Below are 20182 nucleotides of genomic sequence, written 5' to 3'. Positions count from 1 at the left end.
CACTATCTTTAGCTTCGGAGATTGGTATCAGAAAAGCAGTACTGGAGGGTGATTTGTTGCAGTTGATAAAAGCTTTGAAGGAGGATGTTTGTTCCTTTTCTCCTATTGGTCTATTGGTTGAGGATGTTAAGGTCTTGTCTCAAAATTTTGAACAATTACTTTACTCTCACATTAAGAGAGATGGTAACCATGTCGCTTATAGTCAGTGCCCCATTGCTTATTGTGATGCCTTTGGAGGGAGAGAAATAGTCAATGCTTTGAAGATAAGGAAAGATCCATATCAGACTTGAAGCTATTTTTCTTTAGAACTTTAATGAATTGGTTGGCTGCTTTGCGGAACCAATCATTTTTATCTTTTCTTGATTTCTTAAATTCTTGAGTGTTCCCCTTTTTTTTACAGCAATAAACTTATTACTTATCAAAAAAAAAAAAAAAAAAAAAAAAAAAAAAAAAAAAAAAAAACCACGTCACTCATAGTCTGGCTAGATATGCCATAGGCATTCCAGATTTTTTAGTATGGATAGAGGATGTTCCACCACAATTACATTCTGTTTTACAAACCGATTTGATACGCTTACATCAATAAAGTTTCTAGATTTCCCCCTCAAAAAAAAAAAAAAAAGATAATAAATGAGTATTTAAATCACTTATTGTAATTGATGACACAACAACTTGTATGACCTACCTTATGTAATAAATTTGTAATATTTATATGATTACTTAATTGGTTGGGTCATTTTAAAAGTGGAGGAAAAAAAAAAGTATAACTCACTTGTTTTTTAAGCTAACTTATGATAAGTCTAAGTGGCCAAAGCTTAAGGGCTTGCCATGTCTTTCTTCTCTCACATTTATGATGAACCCTATGTGTACTAGGGTGTTCCCCTTTTTTGACAGCAATAAACTTATTACTTATCAAAAAAAAAAAAAAAAAAACCATGTCGTTCATAGTTTAGCTAGATATGCTATAGGCATTCCAGATTTTTTTAGTATAGATGGAGAATGTTCCACCACAGTTACATTCTGTTTTACAAGCCGATTTGATAGGCTTACATCAATAAAGTTTCTAGATTTCTCCCTAAAAAAAAGAATGACACAACAATTTGTATGACCTACCTTATGTAATAAATTTGTAATATTTATATGATTACTTAATTGGCTGGGTCATTTTAAAAATGGAGGAAAAAAAGTATAACTCACTTGTTTTTAAGCTAACTTGTGATAAGTCTAAGTGGCCAAAGCTTTAGGGCTTGCCATGTCTTTCTTCTCTCACATTTATGATGAACCCTATGTGAGATCTAAAAGGAGCACCAAGTTACCATAGCCTGGGAGCACTTTATAATTTTTTGAAGCATAAATATGGTGAGTGCTAGTAGAGTGACATCCATCTTAATGTCCACATAATTCCCTATAAAAAAAATGTCCAAATAATTTATTGGTGAAATCTGACAGTTCAAATAGTGTATAAAACACCTTTGAATGTTTAGACCCCTAATTACAAAACAACCAATTCAAGTTTTATGACAAACACTAAGTGTGTGGAAAATAAACACAAGCTATAAACAGAATTGGTAAACAATCTAAACCAATTAAAATCACATCCACAGCAAAAAATAAAAGGCAAAGATTAAGGGAAGAGAGATGCAAACACAAGGACAACACACAATGTGTTATCAAAGAGGAAACCGAAGTCCTCGGCGTAAAACCTCTCTGCTGCCCTCCAAGCGGTCAATAATCCACTAGAAAATTTAGTTGGGATACATGAACAGCAATAGACCCTCCAAGCCTAATCTACCCGATGTACCTAAGCCCTCCAAGCTTATTACTCCAATGAGGTTGCGCCGAACCTTTTTCTTTTCTAACTTACCGGATTCCGCTATAATCCATAGCATCTGCCATCCTTGGCATCTTCCAATGCTTCCCAAAGCTCCAAAAACACTCAACACTCTAAATGGGTGTGGGTAGTGTTTGGATAGAAATCTCCTCTCAATAGGTATGACAATGAGAGAGGGAATGAGAAGAGACTACAAAGATTTCTTTCTAAGAATGAGTAGCTCCCTCTAATTGGGTGGGTGTTTTGAAGAAACCTCTCTTAGGGTTTTTCTTTCTGAATAGCCACACATATTTTGTGGGAATAAGGGGTATTTATACTGGTGTGATAATGGAATGCAAAGAGTCAGTTTTTCCAAAATAGGGTTGGCTGGCGACTTGACCTCGTGACTTGACTTAGTCGTGAGTTCAAGCCACGAGCTACTGAATGGCCAGTTTGGATTTTTGTCCTATAGTGCTCCAGCTGGCATGACTGTTCAGCTCCCCTGCATGCTCTGCGCGTGTGCAACTTTTGGTGGCTTGCAAGCCGCGAGCCTCCAGCGAGATCCAGCCGCGAGTCCCTACTTCACTGCACTGTCTTGAGCATTTCTTCACACTCTTTCACACACTACCCTTACATGATTCCCACCTAAATATAGGGTTTCTAAGTGCTGTATTACAAGCAAATTTGTCACGAAATAAAGCCAACACATGGTTGATTAAATTCAACTTTACAAAATCAACTACTTGGTTGAATTTAATTGATAAAGTAATGTACAGCCTTAAAGAAATTATACATCATGATTACTATTTTTGCAAATATAGAAATGACATTAGCACATATGAGAAAAATAGTAAAATACTTTAAATAACTTGAAGGTTTGAGTTAATATTAGTTAGATTCAAGATATTTCAAAATTAATTAATTTGGTCTTTAAATCTTTTTTTTTTTTTTTGTTAATAATTCCTAAATCTAGTTTAATCCCTAAATCGTTACTTATCTTATTTTTGTCATGATAATTAAGGATTAATTTGGTCAATTACATTTGTATCCAAAAAAAAAAAAAAAAGGTCAGTTGCATTAGCTTTTACCAAAAAAAAAAAAGAAAAAAAAAAGAAAAGAAAAAGGAAAGTGGTATCACATATGTAAGGTAAGGTAGGGTAGGGTTGATTTTTGATTTTAAAGATTTACATTTAATAATAATAATTTGGGATTGGGATTTGGATGGCTCATCAATTGTACGGGGGGATATTTGGAGACTAGCATAGTGAGGGGATAGAATATAGTAAGTTAACATGGGTTTGAAAGATGTTTGCAAACTAGCATCTCGAGTTTTAAAAACTCGAGACTTAAAGACTTGCTTCCTACTTGCTGAGTTGGACACGTTTATGCCAGATCTCAAGTCTTTTACACAAAATTTTAAAAAACACAGAAGAAAGAAGTACAAACGCTAAAAAAGAAGAAAGAAGTACAAACCCCAGAAAAAGAAGAAAGAACCTAGAAGAAAGAAGGAAACCCAAAAGAAAGAAAGAAAGAAAGAAAGAAGAAGAAGATCCACAGCAAAGAAGAAGAGCCACGGCACACACAAACCCAGTCTCCATCAAGCACATCCCGATCGTCGATCTACGGTACAGTTCACGATCTCCATCACCGAGCAAATGATCTGAACAAATTACACAACTCATAAAGATGTGAATGATTTGAAAGAAAAAGCTATGGAAGAGAGATGAAATTGAATGAGATTTGAGAGGTTACAGATAGTTTTGTTTAGGTCTTCTTCTTCTTCATTTTTCTTCTTCTCCATGGATCTCTTCCTCTTCTTGCACGGTCTCTTGACTCAAAGTTCTTAACAAAGTTAGTAAGCACTAGAACTCGAGTTCCAAGTGGAATTCTTATCTACGTCAGCTGTCTCAGAACTCTGGAACTCAAGTTTTTAAAACTCAATTTGCTATTGAACTCGAGTTTCAAAAACTCAAGATGCTAGTTTTCCACTTTTCTTCGCAACTTGTCAACTAACAAAATTCTTCTAATAATAAAGTTAAATGGAAAAAAAAAATCATCATACAGCTACAACCCTTCAGTCTACAAAGATGCCGCCACTCCCACACCCAACGCCTCATCCTATACGACATCGTCTTCCCATTCTCTAAACTCCGACCAATATGTACCTAGCTCAATCCGATACTCCTCCGCCGTCGCTGCTAAATACACGACCTCCTCAGCCATGTACAACGACGGCTTCCACTACACCTCCTCCTCCACTCCCAATGCCACGTCGCATTTAATCTCCCAATCTTCTTGGTCCGATGCCTCCGACGCCCTCACCGCCCTCAAACGCTCCTCTGATGGTTAGCTCTACACTCTTTCTCTCTCTCTCTCTCTCACTCAACATAATCATCTCCTCCTTTGTTATTGAGAGAATGTACTACTCAACTCAATCATGCTGTTTTGTTTAGGTTTTGCAGAGCTAGATTTAATTTAATTTAATTTAATACATTATGCATTTTTCATATCTGTGTGTAGTGCTTCTCCGTTTATGTAATTGTTGTTTTGGAAATATTAATAAATGTGATTGGTGGTGGATTTCAATTGCATAATAATAATAATAAATGTCTGGAATTGCTTATTGGCGACATTTCAATTTGTATTCTCATTAGCATTACTCCTTGTTTGAGTTTAGAATGAATGTGAATGGTGCCACTCCGGCAACATATATGTTTGAGCTTCTTTGTTTGCGATTTGTGCCACATTAGTTTGTATCACTACCACTGCTCTTGTTTTCCTTTTTTGTGTTTTGGGTTAGTAGTTTAGATCACTTTTATGTAGGAAATTACCAGACAGCATTTCCAGCGCAACAACGTTTATTGGTACTTGCGTGTGCGTTCTAAAAGTGCGTTGAGTGAGAAAAATATATTATTACACTTGCTAGTGCAGCTTAAAGGAAGCTTAGGTGTTACCCTTGTTGGTTTCATGCAATTTGCCTCATGAAATGATTACTGAAAAGAAAATAAAAGCTTATGATTAGGGAAGTGTTTATGCTTGAGTTTTTCGTACCAACTAGTAACCCAATCAGACTATGGGTTGTCATGACTCATGAATCTTAAAATTAAGTTTCCAAGCAAACAAACCTTTACCTTTGAGGAACCTAAAAATCAAGTCAAGCTGTGACTGCAATCTATTCAGAAATCACCAGAACATATACAGGAAAGTTTTTTCAGGTCATTCTTAGTAGCAACAGTACTAATGCGGTGGTCATTATTAGTAACAACTAATATGTTGTCCACAATGCATAATAACAAAAATCATTTTCTTAGTTGTAAAAATCGTTTTAGAGAACTTGTGAATTTTGAAATGATTTTGAAGAAGTTTGAAATGAAAAGCTTTGAGAGTTGAAAATCACCTCCCTCTGATAAGCTACAGCAACCCTTGTACCTAAACCAGAGAATTGAAGAAGTCATGAAATAAGATAAAAGGTGAAAAATTGCAAGGAGGGGAAGGAATTCAGGGAAACATATAATAAAGAAACGAACCAAAGAGGTGGCGGAAAGCATCGCGACAGGCATCATAGACGAAAGAGGCATATTGGTCGTCCTTCTCGGCAGCTCTCATTATCTCAGGCTGTGCTGCCAGTGGGAATCTTCGTGGCAAGGAAGCCTCGCTACTACTCGTGCTCGTGCTCGTGCTCATGCTCTCTCCGCCTGACAAATCACCCCTTCCCAACCCCATCTCTCAAATTCAACTTACCGGTATTTGGAAACCACCAATTATTTTTCTGAATCAATTAACCCACTCTCTGAAAACTGAAAAGAAAGAAGGGCGTTATCCCATTTGCTTTCAACTTATTTCTCCATCGAAGAACAAGTACAAACATTAAACCAAATTGGCATAGTTCTCTGAAACATTTTATCATATAGGAAGAGTGCTTCTTGCAAAGACTATCCTTACATAAAGAACAGCTTTGAGAATTACATTGTATGACATTTATAGGCTAAAATCTCCGAATGAGAATGAAAACAAAGTAAAAATTACAATGAAAAGGTTTCTCGGTAAATAAAATTTTCTTATAGACCAAACAGTTGGCGCGCAGAAAATTAAAGTTGGAAAGATAGGATGATAGCTGAGACTGAGAGTAGTGGGTGTTGATTAACGAAATGGGGTTTTGGAAAAATGGAAAATTGTGATGTGAAATAGAACCTGTTCTATTTGTGTTCGAGATGATGCTAACTTGGCATTGCGCTTCGACAAGGAAAATGCTGGGGCCACCGAAAATGGCACAATATTGTGCCACAACTCGTCGCCACATGACGAGTTGTGATTGATGAAAATGTGTCCCCACATTGCCCACAGACACTACTTCACCGGTCACAACTTGCCACGTGGCGAGTTGTGGTACAAAATTGTGTCATTTTTGGTAGACCACTCCTCCGACAAACAACTCTCGCTCCGACTCTCGTTTTGCCTAAACTCTCTCTGACCATCAACTGTCACGCAAGGCACATCATTTTTATTTTTATTTTTATTCTTTTTTTTTTTAACTCCGTGACAGGATTTGGATCCAGTGCAATAATCACTGTGCAAAACTTAGGTACAGGATTTGCAATTGGTTCTTCTTACTAACCTTTCTCTTTTTATTTTTATTTTTTTAGCAAAATTTAGATACAAAACTTAGTTGCTCACTCTCAAAAAAAAAAAAAAAAAAAAAAAAAAACACTTGGTAGCTAATTGGTTAAATAAATATTGTACATAAGTTTTGTCTTTTTTTTTTTTTGAACCTCTTTTATCCAATCTTTAATATTAAAAGTAATATTTTTATCAATTCTAAAAAAAAAAAAAAAAAGTAATATTTTTAACTTTTAGTCACACCATTTAAAAACGTATTACATGATCTCGATCTTCTGTAACATGCTGCTTTGAAAGTATGGTGTTCTTAGGTGTAGTACATTATAATATTCTTTAATTAAATTCAAATATATGGTTGTCTGGGATTTTTTTTGCTCATTAAGCTAATCTCCCAACATATTATTTATGTGGCCAATTATAAAATATTTTTGTTATGTCACCACTTTTGGAACTCAGAGACTAGATTTTTATGAAAAAAAAATCATGAGATAATATATATATATATATATTAAAATTTTCTAGTGAAACTCAAATTTCAGAAGCTCTAGTTCTTCACATTGGAACTTGAGTCTCAAACACTTGACATCCAAAATTGGTTACAAAACAAAAATATTTCATGACCAGCCACACAACTAATATGTTGGGGAAATTAGCCTAATGGGCAAAAGATGCCCCTGTCTTGAATAGTCAAACATATTTATGATTATCTTTTTCAAGTGTAATTAAATTCGCTATAATTATGTGTTTTGAATTTAATTGGAAACCTAATGTACTATATTTTGGTGTTACCCTAAAATATCAAGTTTTGATAAGACAACTTTTATTCTTTTACACAACCAAATGAGTGTGTGATAATTCATAACCAAGAAGTTTAAGAACACTTTTTTTTTTCCACAACTATTGAGGTGTTATATTTGTATTTGGTCAATCAAATTTGGGTTTTCTTTTTTTTTTTTTTTTTTTTTTTTTTTTTGTGTGTGTTTTTTAATACTTGAATTGTTGCATTATTATGCTATGAGAGTTTTTGTAATTTCAGAACTTGTTTTTTTTTTTTTTTTTTTTTTTTTTTAAGAGTTTTAGTTTAATGTATGATTTAATTTAAATAAAATTTAAATTAATTATATTTAAAAAAAATTTAAAAGTGGCTGGGTGTGAGCGGGTACCCAAGAGTGCCCACTAAGACATTACGAGTTTCCTATTCCCCGCCCCTATACCCATCTCATTGTCATTTCTAAATTTCAATGCCTATTAGGCCAATGTAAATTCTTAGCTTCATACTACTTAGTGTTGAATGGTCTTTTTGTGTTACTTCAAAGACACTTTCAAATCTTCTCAATGATTTGAGTATAACACAGAAATCCAAATAACTGTGCATTCAGTGTTGTTATACTTTCCATTTTCCAATTTTATATGTGGTGTTGTGATGCCCCTAAGAGGTATTCCCGCGCAATACTTGGGGTTTTTCTCTTTGTGTACTATGACTATGATTTTTTGTGGTTGTGTTCATTTTTATGTTTATTCATGCATGCATGTTAAAGTCAATGGGCTAATTACTAAAACAATTGGGCTTAAATTTAGTAACTAGCATGTAATCTTATGTATATAGGCATGAGATACATTTACAAATAAGCATAACTAAATGCCTATTAAAAGTTTGTAAAGTTTACATATAATATATATATATATATATATAATATTTGTATATTTGAAAATATGAAATTGATACTCAAAAAAAAAATATATAGGTTTCCTTAAAAAAATATAGGTTTATTTGAAACAAATAAAAAAATAATTTAAATTGTTATCTATGAAATTCTCAATTTTAGTTTGTCCAACCACCATTTCTATAATAATAATACTTTAAGAAAAAAAAAATATATTGATAGCAAGTGCTATTAAGTTTCTATTGTGCTAAAGTTTAGTTTACATTGATTTAGATTTGTCCTAGATGGGAATGTAACCTAAGTATAATACAAATATAAATTCCATTTTAGTTATTTATTTATTTTTAATTTTTCCTAATTCCCATTGCCAACAATTACGTCAATACCTTATCAAAGTCAAATTAAAATTATTTTTTTTACTCTTCAGCTTTTGTACTAATAACACATTTTGCACAAATATTTAAAAATTAAATGGGACATGTGATGCAAAATTAGACTTCAATTGAAAATCTAATTGGATTCCACCCATAGAACTATAGAGGTGTGCATGTGAGATATTCTTGCTTAGGTGAATGAGGATTGTTATTATTGTGGTTTTCTTGACTTCTATGTTAGTGTTAATGCATCATTAATTTTGGCATAAAGCCAATGGCCTTAGTTAAATTGGCACCTCCCCATGCACAAAGTGCTTTGGGGTCTAGTGTAGGGAATATGTGTAGGCTGAACTACTTTGTGTTTGTTTAGCAATGAGAGTTGTTTAGAACATTTAGGAGGTAGTTAGGCACCTCTACAAGAACACTAAGTTCCAAAAAAAAAGCACACAAAGGCTTAAAATCACTAGCTCTCAAAAAATTGGTTACAAAATAAGAGTACAAGAGTACTTATACAATATGTTCTACAGCTAACAACCATTAGTATCTTGCCAAGTGTTAAACTAACACTGATTACATCTAATACAAGTAACCAACTCATTAACAAGACTAACTAATTCAGATGAGAATGACTGTCAGATAAGCTAATTGCCTTAAGGCTTTTGTTTGGACTCAAAGATAGTTGTAACTAACTGTTCTCAACAACTAAGGCTACTAGATAGAACTCAAAACAAAGACATCTTAAAATAGCTTAAAAAATGCTCCTGCATTAGGATTATCTTCTTAGAAAGCACTTGGCCATCAATTGCTCTTGGCCTCCTTTGGATCATGGTTAGGAGTAAGGTGCAGCACATTGAAAATATTGGAGATAGACAAGTGGAAGGTAGCTCAATCTCATAGGCATTGTGATTGATTCTTTCCAAAACCCTACAAGCACCATACATCCTTTGTCTCAACTTAGCATACTATCCTTTTGGTCTTCTATCTTTAGAAATCAACACCCAAACTGTCTCCAACCTCATATACCACATGCTTCCTGTGTAAGTCAGCAGCTCCTTTGTACTTCACATTGGTTGCTTCTAACTTGATCTTCACTTGTTGATGAACTTGCTGCATAACATCTACCATATATTGAGCCTTTTGATGAACTCTCTTAGGCATTGGTAAAGCTACCAAGTCAGTCACACTACTAGGATTGTTGCCATACACAATTTCAAAAGGGCTGTAATTTGAACTTCTACTGACAGAACTATTGAAAGCAAATTCTGCTATGGGCAAAATCCCCTCCACTGTTTAGGATGGTCCCTAACTAGGCATCATAGAAGGTTCCCTAAACTTTGATTCGCCACTTCTTTCTACCCATCAGTTTGAGGATGAAAATTTGTGCTATAGTCAAGGCTAGTTCCCAATCTCTTCCATAGTGTCCTCCAAAATGGCCGAGGAACTTAGTATCCTTGTCTGAAACAATGGAATGGGGTAGCCCATGCAACTTGTAGACATCCCTAAAGAAGAGATTAGTCACATGTGAAGCATCATTTGATTTTCTACAAGGGATAAAGTGAGTCAGCTTGCTAAATCTATTAACTACATACAACAAAAATACTATCTGCCTTCTTGTGGTTGGAGGCAACCCCAACACTAAATCCATGCTTATGCACTCCCATGGCATGGTAGGCACTGGCAAAGGAAGATAAAGGCCTGAATTAGTGTGTCCCCTTGGATTTTTGACAAACCAAGCATCTTTAAACCAATTTAGACACATCTACCTCCATGCCTTTACAAAAGTACTTCTGTTGCATCAAAGATAAAGTCTTATACTTCCCGCCCTTGATTATGCACTTCAAGCAACAATTGATCCCTTAATGAAAAGTTAGGAACACAAAGTTGCACTCCTTTGAATAGAAAGCCTTCCTTCTCAAAGAATCCAAGATAGGCTGCATAGTTGGCTTGCTTAATTGTAGCTAAAATAGGCTGCAACTTGTTGTCACCCATGTAATGTTCCTTGAACACATCAAAGCTAGGTACCACAGCTTGCATATGGCAAAGCAAGGCCTGTCTTCAACTTAGACCATTAGCCACTTTATTTAAGATATCCGCCTTATGCCTTATGCAAAAGTTGAATTGTTGTAAATAGGTAATCCACTTGGCATGCCTTTTATGTAGACTTAGCTGGTTATGCAAGTGCTTAATTGCCTCATGATCAGTATTAAGAATAAATTCTTTATAGGAATGATAGTAATTCCAATGCTTGATAGCTTCGACTATAGCATAGAACTTTAAATCATAAGTACAATAGTTTAATTTAGCACCACTGGGTTTCTCACTAAAGAAGGCTATAAGCTTACTTTCTTGACTAAGAACTCCCCCAATATCATGGATTGAAGCATCTATATCCAGCTCAAAAGTCTTCTTAAAATCTAGGACTTATAGAACAGGTGCTATAGCAAGAGCCTTCTTGAGTGCTGCAAAACTACCATTGGCTTGAATTGACGAAACTAGGTTCTTTTGCTTCAAACAATCAATTAAAGGTGCTGCTATTGAACTGAAATTTTGGATAAATCTTTTGTAAAAAATGGCTAAGCAATGAAAGTTTCGTACTTCACTGATTGATTTGTGAATTGGCCACTCAAGAATGGCTTGCACTTTAGAAGAATCCATTTTGATACCTTCTACAGAAACGACATACCCTAAAAATCCCACCTGATCTATTGCAAAAGTACATTTCTTTGTGTTTGCATAGAATTTATACTCTCTTAAAAACTCAAACACTCTTCTAAGATGCTCCATATGATCATTCAAGGTCTTAGAATACACCAAAATGTCAGCAAAATAGACCATTGAATAGACTCTTAACACAAGCTCTACTACCAAACTAGTGTAGGGAATGTGTGTAGGCTGAACTGTTTTGGGTTTGTTTAGCAATGATAGTTGCTTAGAACACATAGTAGGTGGTTAGGCACCTCTACAAGAACACTAAGTTCCAAAGAAAAGCACACAAAGACTTAAAATAACTAATTCTCAAAAAAATTGTTACAAAATGAGAGTACAAGAGTACTTATACAATCTGCTCTACAACTAACAACCATTAGTATCTTGCCAAGTGTCGAATCAACACTAGTTACATCTAATACAATTAAGCAACTCATTAACAAGACTAACTAATTTAGATAAGAATGACTGTCATATAAGCTAACTGCCTTAAGGCTTTTGTTTGGATACAAAGATAGTTGTAACTAACTGTTCTTAACAACTAAGGCTGCTAGCAAGAACTCAAACAAAAAAAACTTAAAACAGCTTAGAAGATGCTCCTGCATCAAGGTCTAAGGGGGAGAAGGTATTTGGTATCAAATGATACCATGCCAACGGTATCAAAATCTAATAAGTGTGAGATATATGTAAGCAAAAAATAACTAAACCACTAGCAATGATAGGTTAGTTATTTTTTCGTACATGTCTCTCATTTATCGAATTTTGATACTGATGATGTGGTATCATTTCATACAAAATACCTTTTTTTAAGGGGAAAGGGTTGAAGTTACGGGATTAGTAACATATTGTAATTATCTCTAAAAAATTGGCATTAATAATTTAAAAATTAAATGAGACACATGTACATAATAGATTGTTTTGGAGAAATGTGGTGTCTTGTGTCTAAAGAAGGAATGTGATTTCAAAGAAGATATGTTCACTATAAGATGTATCAATTATATTCACTATGGCTACACAAAAGTTGTAATAGAAAGAAGAATGATGATGACTTACAGGCAAAGAAGTCAAAAAATTCTAGTATACTTGATTCAATTTTACATCTTCCATGTCTTTGGAGGTGGTTCCACATTTGAATAGCCTTCTCCACAAGGCCTAGCCCCATCATCCTTGTCATGGCTTCAATTATTTTGGGTAACTTTAGAGGCTGAATCATTATTAATATCATAATGAATATCCTAACTTTCCTCACCCACAAGTTATGTGAAGTCCTTATTCTAATCTCAATTTTATTGGATCCATTCCCATCAATTTGACGAAAATTTTCTCCCGATTGGGAACTGAAATAGCGAGGAGACAAATAGAGTTGGCAAAGGTGACACAATCTAACTACACCATAGTTTGCCCTAAAAGAAGAGTGTATTGGTGATGCACTTTCAAATCCATTGACTTTAATCCAACATGTAAGTAGAAAATCTTTAGAAGCCTCTGCGACTGAAAAACAAACGCATAACTCAATTCCCATCAGCTCATCACACCCATAAAGCACTTGTACCTTCAATTCATGACTTACAGATTCATGTTCAAACCTTTTCGGAAAGCGACCTTTGGGGAAGTAAAATTCAGGAATAATAATGTCAAAGATGTCTGGTAGTTTACCACTTTGCCCCTGAAATATACAAAGCATAATTAATGTTTAGATATATATATATATATATATATATATATATATATTTTTTTTTTTAGGAAAACAATTTTTAGAACATAGAGAGGGAGAGATACCTGAAGCATGTTACCGCTACTTCCAATATATCTAAACAATCTGATGTAGTAAACACACTGGAAATTCAAATGGGAGTGAAAGTATAAAATTGCAGTTTTGGCAATCTCATCAGTGAGGTACAATTGTTTGCAATTACTAAATCAATAGTTGATGGAACATTTTCCAATGACTAAAGCATCTCGCAACCCTCCAAATGGAGTCTACAAAGATTAGAGAGTTGAGACATGCTTTCAGGAAGGGAAACAAAATGATTTCCACTTAGATTTAAGTGTTCTAAAGAGGACAAGCAGCCAATGTCATTGGGGATTGACAGAAGAGAGCAGTCACTAAGATGCAAATATGTTAAAGATTGAAGACCTGATAAGGAAGGCAATAATAATTAAAGAGATTTCCAAAAACAACATTCTAGGATCGTCTGATGTGATGTTTTGGGCTTCACATGACTTGCTAAAATTAATGAAGGAAATATTAAGCCCATCAACTCATGACTTTTTGGCAAGGAATAAAATTCAGATGACTTCCATCTACAGATATATAGATGTTTCAGATTTTTAAGGAGGGCAATGGAAGAAGGAACATCTGTTCTGGCTATCCAACATAAATTACGTAGCTCCAAACCTTTTACATTTCCTATGTTCTTTGGCAAGTTACAAAATTTCAAGCATCCAAAAAGATCAAGAGACTTAAGCAACTTCAAACTACAAATGGTGTTAGGAAGGCTCACAAGATTCTCGCAATATCTTAGAGTCAATGAAGTAAGCTCAGTCCAACGTTCAATTGATGAAGGCAACTCTTCTATATCTGCTTTGCTCAAATCAAGTATCTCTAGGCCTTTGATTATCCATAGGTTCCCTGGCAAGTTTTTAATCAGTTCCACAATAGCAATGCGATCCAAAAAAAAGCTCCTGTAAGAATTTCGAGTTTGCCACAAATTTTGGGATTGCCTTGCGGTTTGAGCAATTAGAAATTTCAAGAGTCATAAGTGACTCCATTCCAAACTTACTTGGATGACAAAGTACTCTTTCACAATCTTGTAAATTAAGATAAATAAGTTTTGTAAGAATTCCAATAGATGGGTGAAACTCACGTAAATTTTTACACCTTACAAGAACTAATTTCTAAAGATTTGGGACTCCAATGAAGTCTAGAGTTATAAAAAGGTCTAGGGAGTCGGTCAAGTCAATGAACTTCAACTTGTAAAAATTATGTTAGAAGAAAAAACATTGTTACAATAATTAGCTTCTTGGTGTACATTTATTGCAATTTTAAAGAAAAGTTTTAAGAGGATACTTAATAACACACTTACCTTTATTCCTATCCAAAGTTGTTGAATTTTGCTTTGTTGCAAACAAAGTTGAACAAGCTCATCTAGTTGGAAACTTGATGGAAAATATTTTGAAGGATACAAAATACAATCAAGAATTCTTAAATCATTAGGAAGGTGTGTAGGGACGTGGAGAATGCCATAAATTCTAAGATATTTAAGACTGTCTATCTTCGAAAAGGCCTTAGGGTTCCAACATACATCTTGTTGTTCATTATAAGTACTCACAATATCCATGGCTTTAAGTGCTTCTGTCCCTTAATAATCAAGAAAGAATTGGTGAATTACATAATTAATTATTAGCATTACAATTCAAGTTCCAAATTGTTAAACATGAAGGTAGGGAATGAGCTAAAATTCTCTAAATCACCTTACCTTTTTTTTTTTTAACACTTTGTCAATGTCCTCATAATCCCACAATCTACTACGCTTTCCGGGATCATCAAGGTATTCTTGAAGAACTATGTTCCTACCCATTTCTTCAAGTAAATCATGCATCCACACTATATCATTATTCATAATTTTCAAAAGAGACGTATTAGCGAGTTCCTTCAAGTTCAATCCAATAATAGGGTAAAGGCCAAGAATATCTAGTATTTCTAATACATAATCTTTCTTTTGATTATTAAAAAAGCATGCAATATGCAAGAATATTTCCTTTTGTGGTTTTTGGAGTCCATTAAAACTTATTTCAAGTACTTTGAGAATTGCTTCATTTGGAAATTCTTGGAGTCTCTCTAATTGTCCATTCAACAATACTTTTTCCAAACAAAAAGGAACCCAAAACCTCAAGAGCTAAAGGAAGGCTAGTAGCATAATTCAAAAATTGGTTAGACAGCTCTCTATAATCATCAAGGACATGCTTTTTTTTAAAAGCTTTCGAGGAAAAAAGTTGGAGAGCATTTTCATCATTCAATCCTTTAACTTCATATATTTCATCTACTTGATTTGCCTCAAAAAAAATGCGCATCTCTTTTTGTTATGATATTTCTACTATCAAAACCAAACCAATCATGCTCCCCAACTAACATTTTTAATTGTTTCATCTTATCTACGTCATCAAGAACAAGAAGAATCCTTTTACGACATAACCTATTCTTGATCTTAAGAACTCCATCATACTCCTCTTCTATTTTCAAATTCTTTTCCTTCAAAACTTCATCAATAATTTTCTGTTGTAGTGGAACAAGACCATATTTTTCAAACTTTCCCCCAACATCCTCAATAAAACCACGAGCTTCAAATTCTTTAGAAACCATATGATAAACAACTCTAGCAAGAGATGTCTTACCCATCCCTCCCATCGCCCAAATCCTTATAAAGCAGACATCTTTTGAACCTAGAACTAACCATGACTCCAATTCCACTAGTCGAGAGTATATTCCTACTAGGTCCTTGGTAATATATGAGAATGCATCATATTTCAAGTTAAGTTGCATCGACACGGACATGGGTACGGATACGACACGGGTATGGATATGGGGGTATGGCAATTTTTGAAAAATAAGGGTATGACATAGCGTGGGTATGGGCAATTAAATAATTAATTAAATTTTATATTTAGGCATTTTTTAAAATATTTTTAGACATAAAATACATTTATGTCTAGAATTTAAATTATGTAAGAACTACAAATAAGTAAACTAACACCCAAAGTAGTACAATAATACACATAAAATGTTTAGAGTACAAACCAAAAGTTTAAATAGGCTACATTCAACATCAAACTAAAAACATAAAAGGAAAACAAGCTTTAATAAATAAACAAAACTAATGAAACAAAAAAAAAATAAAAAATTCATAATAAACAATATAACACAGTGACAGTGGGATTAAAAAAAAAAAAAAGCGTGTTATAAGTGAGTAACAATACACCCATTCACCTAAAGCATATCTCATATCTGAAAGAACCAAAAAAAAAAAAAAATAGAGAGAGAGAAGAGAAGAGGTCGGACCTGTTGTCCATGCCGAGAGAGAGAGAGAGAGATTGGAAGGGACAGGGCACGATGTCGACGTCTATGGAGATCGCCGACTCACTGATCAGCTTGATCTAGCTTCGGCAAGGGATAGAAGGCAACAAGCAGAGGTTAGAAGGAGGGTTGAGATGTGGGTTTCAACTTTCACTGTAATGACTTCTCAGACTCTAAGCTTTTTTGTTTCAGGGTATATCACAAAACCAACGTTATTGGTAAGTCCATCTATCAAAATCTATGATTTTCTTTTTCTTTTCTTTTTTTCACTGCTGGCATGTCCATTGTGTTGGAGTTGTGTCGAAGTCGGGTCAGAGATGCAGAGAAAGAGAGAGAGAGAGAGAGAGAGAGAGAGAGAGAGAGAGAGAGAGAGAGAGAGAGAGAGAGAGAGAGAGAGAGAGAGAGAGAGAGAGAGAGAGATTGCTCGGACACTGGAGTCCGATGAGTCTTACCGGTTCTAGTGTCCAACACATGTCGGACACCAGTACTTCACCAAAAATGGCATGTCGGTGTAACCTAGATTTCAAGTTGAACAATATCCATTCTACTATTTCTTGAATATCTAGTGACTCAGGGATGAAACATGTATATAGATTTGCTCAAGGTTCCAAATAAAGTTATATATAAAAAGTGGGTCACTTGAATATTTAGATGAAACAAATATGTAAGGATAAATTACCTAGTATCCTCTAAATGCCATCCGGTGAGGTTGCCCACCTGTCTCAAAGCATCTCTCCATTTATCCACCCTTGTTTTTTCCTTCTTTTCTTCATGTTTAACAAATGCCTATGCAAAAGTTCCCATTTGTTTTCGTACGTCAGATGGATCAACATAATGAAAAACAAGTAAAACTACCATTTCAATATCTTTCTTGCAAGCAATGATATCTGCAAGTTCATCTACGCACCAAGTAGAAGATGCGTAGTCTTTTGAGAGAACGACAATAGCAAATCTTGATTCTTCTATTTCTTTCAACAACTCTAGTGAGAGAGATTTTCCTTTCTCAAGTTTTTCATCATCTTTAAAAGTGTTAATGCCTTTCTCTTTCAAAGCAATAAATAGATGATACATAAAATTGTTTCGGGTGTCCTCGCCTCTAAAGCTGAGGAAAACATCATACTTCCATCGCTCAGTAGATGAACTTGGGAAAGATGATGAGGTAGTTTCCATTCCCATTAAAGCCATTGCAAATACACTACTACTAAATATTGAATCACTATATATATAGAGATAATCAGGGTTTTCATAGGAAGGGTTTTATCAAAGAGGCTAAGAGGTATTTTTTTCCTTGGAGTTAATTGAAGAGGCAATTGACTGTTCCAAGTATGATTTTTCATCTATTAGAAACAAAGACTTAAAGGATTAAAATTTTATCTTAGAAACATTAGTGATATGTAGATTTGTTTCAAAGAGATATCTTCTCGTAGAATTTGGTTTACACTTTTGCGTTAGTCCTTGAATCCTAGATTGAGCCACGGAATTTCAAGAATCTGTGATTTTGGCTTAAGTCTTCTTCGGTTTTGTACATATAAATTATAAATATAATAAGTCAATGATGCTACCACCGTTCCATTGAGATTATGCTATTAAAAACATTGAGGTTATATATTAAAGTTTGGAATTGGCTTTTGTGGGAGTATGGTTCTCACTTTGTTCTCTGTGGGTCCCTAGAATAGGTATATATATTGTCATCAGGTCTTCCATTAGATTTGTATATATTAGGTCCTATTAGATTTTCCACGTTTTCTTTGATTATATTACTAGTTTAGGATTGACCCTAAAGAGAAGGTGGCGTTCAATAATAACATGAAGTCTTGTAGTTGGTTTAATTTGATATTTGATATATTGGTCGATTGTTTTAGAATAACTAATAGGTATATTCGGATTTGATGTTTCTACGTATGGGAACTAGTTCTGCCTATATTATGACTCTAGGAAAAAAAGAGAAGGTTGTGGAGGATTATAGTGTTTTAGGAAGTAGTTTATGATCATGAAATTTCATGCTTATTGATTAAAGTAATTTTCTGTTTAGAGCTTACGGAAGACTAAAAGTGCTCGGCTGTGTTTGGATATATTAGCAAGTGAGGTAAGTAATTATGCATAATATGCACAAGTTTTGTCATTTAGGTTCTTAGATGTCAAGGTTTTTTCAAAAGTCCTATTTTTAGGCTAACGTTTTCTAAAGTTTATTGAAAGCATTTTTATATCATTAATAGAGAAATTTTGAATTTTAAATAATGCTTTGAATGTCCGAATCTCATTTAAAAGATGATTTCTAAACTAAACTCTTTTCAGAAAATAATTGAGTTTCAATGTAAGTTTTCTAAAATGGTTCTTGTTCTTTAAGTTTGTTTAAAGCCAAGTGATTTCAAAGTCATATCCCTATTCTCCAAATGTTATTTAAAATGTTTCTTTTAGAAAATTGAATTTTCAGATTTACTCAAGAATTGTAAAATATTTATATAAACTCTTCAATTCTTATTCATTCCCTAAGAGAGTCAAGCATCCTTTGATTTATGCTTCAATTTGATATTGTGATATTCAATATGCCTTTATTGTGGGAATAATTGGTAATATTAAGAAAATTATTCTATGTTGTATAAACTTTGTTTTTTGTAATATGTGACTCAAAATAAGTATTTTTAGAATTGATCAGATATATGTGTAAATCCACTCATAGGATTGTATGTGAGAATATGTGATGTGTATATGTGACATTGTGCTCTGATCAATTATCTGTATGTGTTTTCGAATAACTTTAAGATTTGATTATATATATATATATATATATATATATATATATATATATATATATGTTCAGTGGTTCTTTATATGTTTGGAAAACTATATCGAATATTTTGAGTGAAATTGTGAAATCAAACTCATGCTTTGCTTGACTCTATTCCATTGTATATTGTGTATAATTGCTTATTGGATGTGTGGCTCACCCCATCAATTACAATTTTCAGATTAAAGTTTAGTTGGGGAATAGAACCTTTGGATTACTTCGTAAGGTGCAAGGTAGAGCATGGGAGTTGTGGGCAACGTCAGTAATACTTGAAGCCTTAAAGGATTTTAGTTACCTTTAATTTGTAATTCATGTTTTATATTTTGGAGATTATTTCCAATTTGTGGAGTTTTTTAATTTTTTAAGAGGTTATTTATTAAGAGCATTGTTTCTTTGAAGTTTTAAAATTTTTTTGGATTGATTATATGCTCATTGAGTCATGTAAGATTAGCAAGTTAGTCATGCATCTAAATTCATGTTCCATGGATTTGGGTCGTGATAGAAATTCTCTCCAAAAAAAAAATTCATATATCATAAAGTAGAAATATAAAATAAAAAGCAAAAGTCAAACTTTTTTTCATCATATGAATAAATCCTGCAATATATAACTCTTCAAATTTATAAACCACATGATTACTTATATCATATAGTAATATAAGACCTACCTATCCACCATGACATTGCAGTATTGTCTAAATATAAGTATATAAAAATCATGTTTTGCTGATCTTGTCTCATAAACCAAAAGTACCCTCTATATAGCTAATAAGATCTTTAGAGAGCAACATATGACATAGAATTCTTAGTTTGAATAGTCAATTTTATATATATCTTTGAGATCTTTAAAAATATTTTTGCACATCCTAATCAGATCAGTCCAACCCAAAACCAAACAAAAACACACATCAACCATCCCAAAACTTATAGTTATAAAGTTAGTGATTCAAGAAAAAAAATAGTAAATTTAGTGATGTTCATACTTTTTATTGGTTAAGTAAATACTTAGTGTACTATTTATACATGAATGAGTATGTTAATACAATGCCAGTGAGTTGAGATTTGTCAATTAGTTCAAAATATTTTTATAAAAACAGTGACAAATACATAATGACAAATGCATGAAAATAAAAATGTTATACAAATTTAACA

At 33.6% G+C, this 20182-nt stretch overlaps 1 protein-coding gene across 1 annotated transcript; it reads right to left on the bottom strand.

The window, feature by feature from the left end:
* Nucleotides 1-5120: 5120 nt before the first annotated feature.
* On the bottom strand, nt 5121-5605 carry LOC126724330 (peroxisome biogenesis factor 10-like). Its single transcript, XM_050428918.1, has 2 exons — nt 5338-5605; nt 5121-5239 (listed from the first exon to the last, which is right to left on the bottom strand). The coding sequence occupies exons 1-2, from the start codon at nt 5531-5533 to the stop codon at nt 5136-5138; spliced, it is 300 nt and encodes a 99-aa protein (XP_050284875.1). The 5' UTR covers nt 5534-5605; the 3' UTR covers nt 5121-5135.
* Between the last annotated feature and the right edge of the window lie 14577 nt (nt 5606-20182).

The sequence above is a fragment of the Quercus robur genome, chromosome 4 (genome assembly GCF_932294415.1).
Source record: "Quercus robur chromosome 4, dhQueRobu3.1, whole genome shotgun sequence".
NCBI classification, from domain to species: domain Eukaryota; kingdom Viridiplantae; phylum Streptophyta; class Magnoliopsida; order Fagales; family Fagaceae; genus Quercus; species Quercus robur.
Note: the sequence above shows the minus strand (reverse complement) of the source record. Positions and strands in the feature narration are given on the sequence as shown.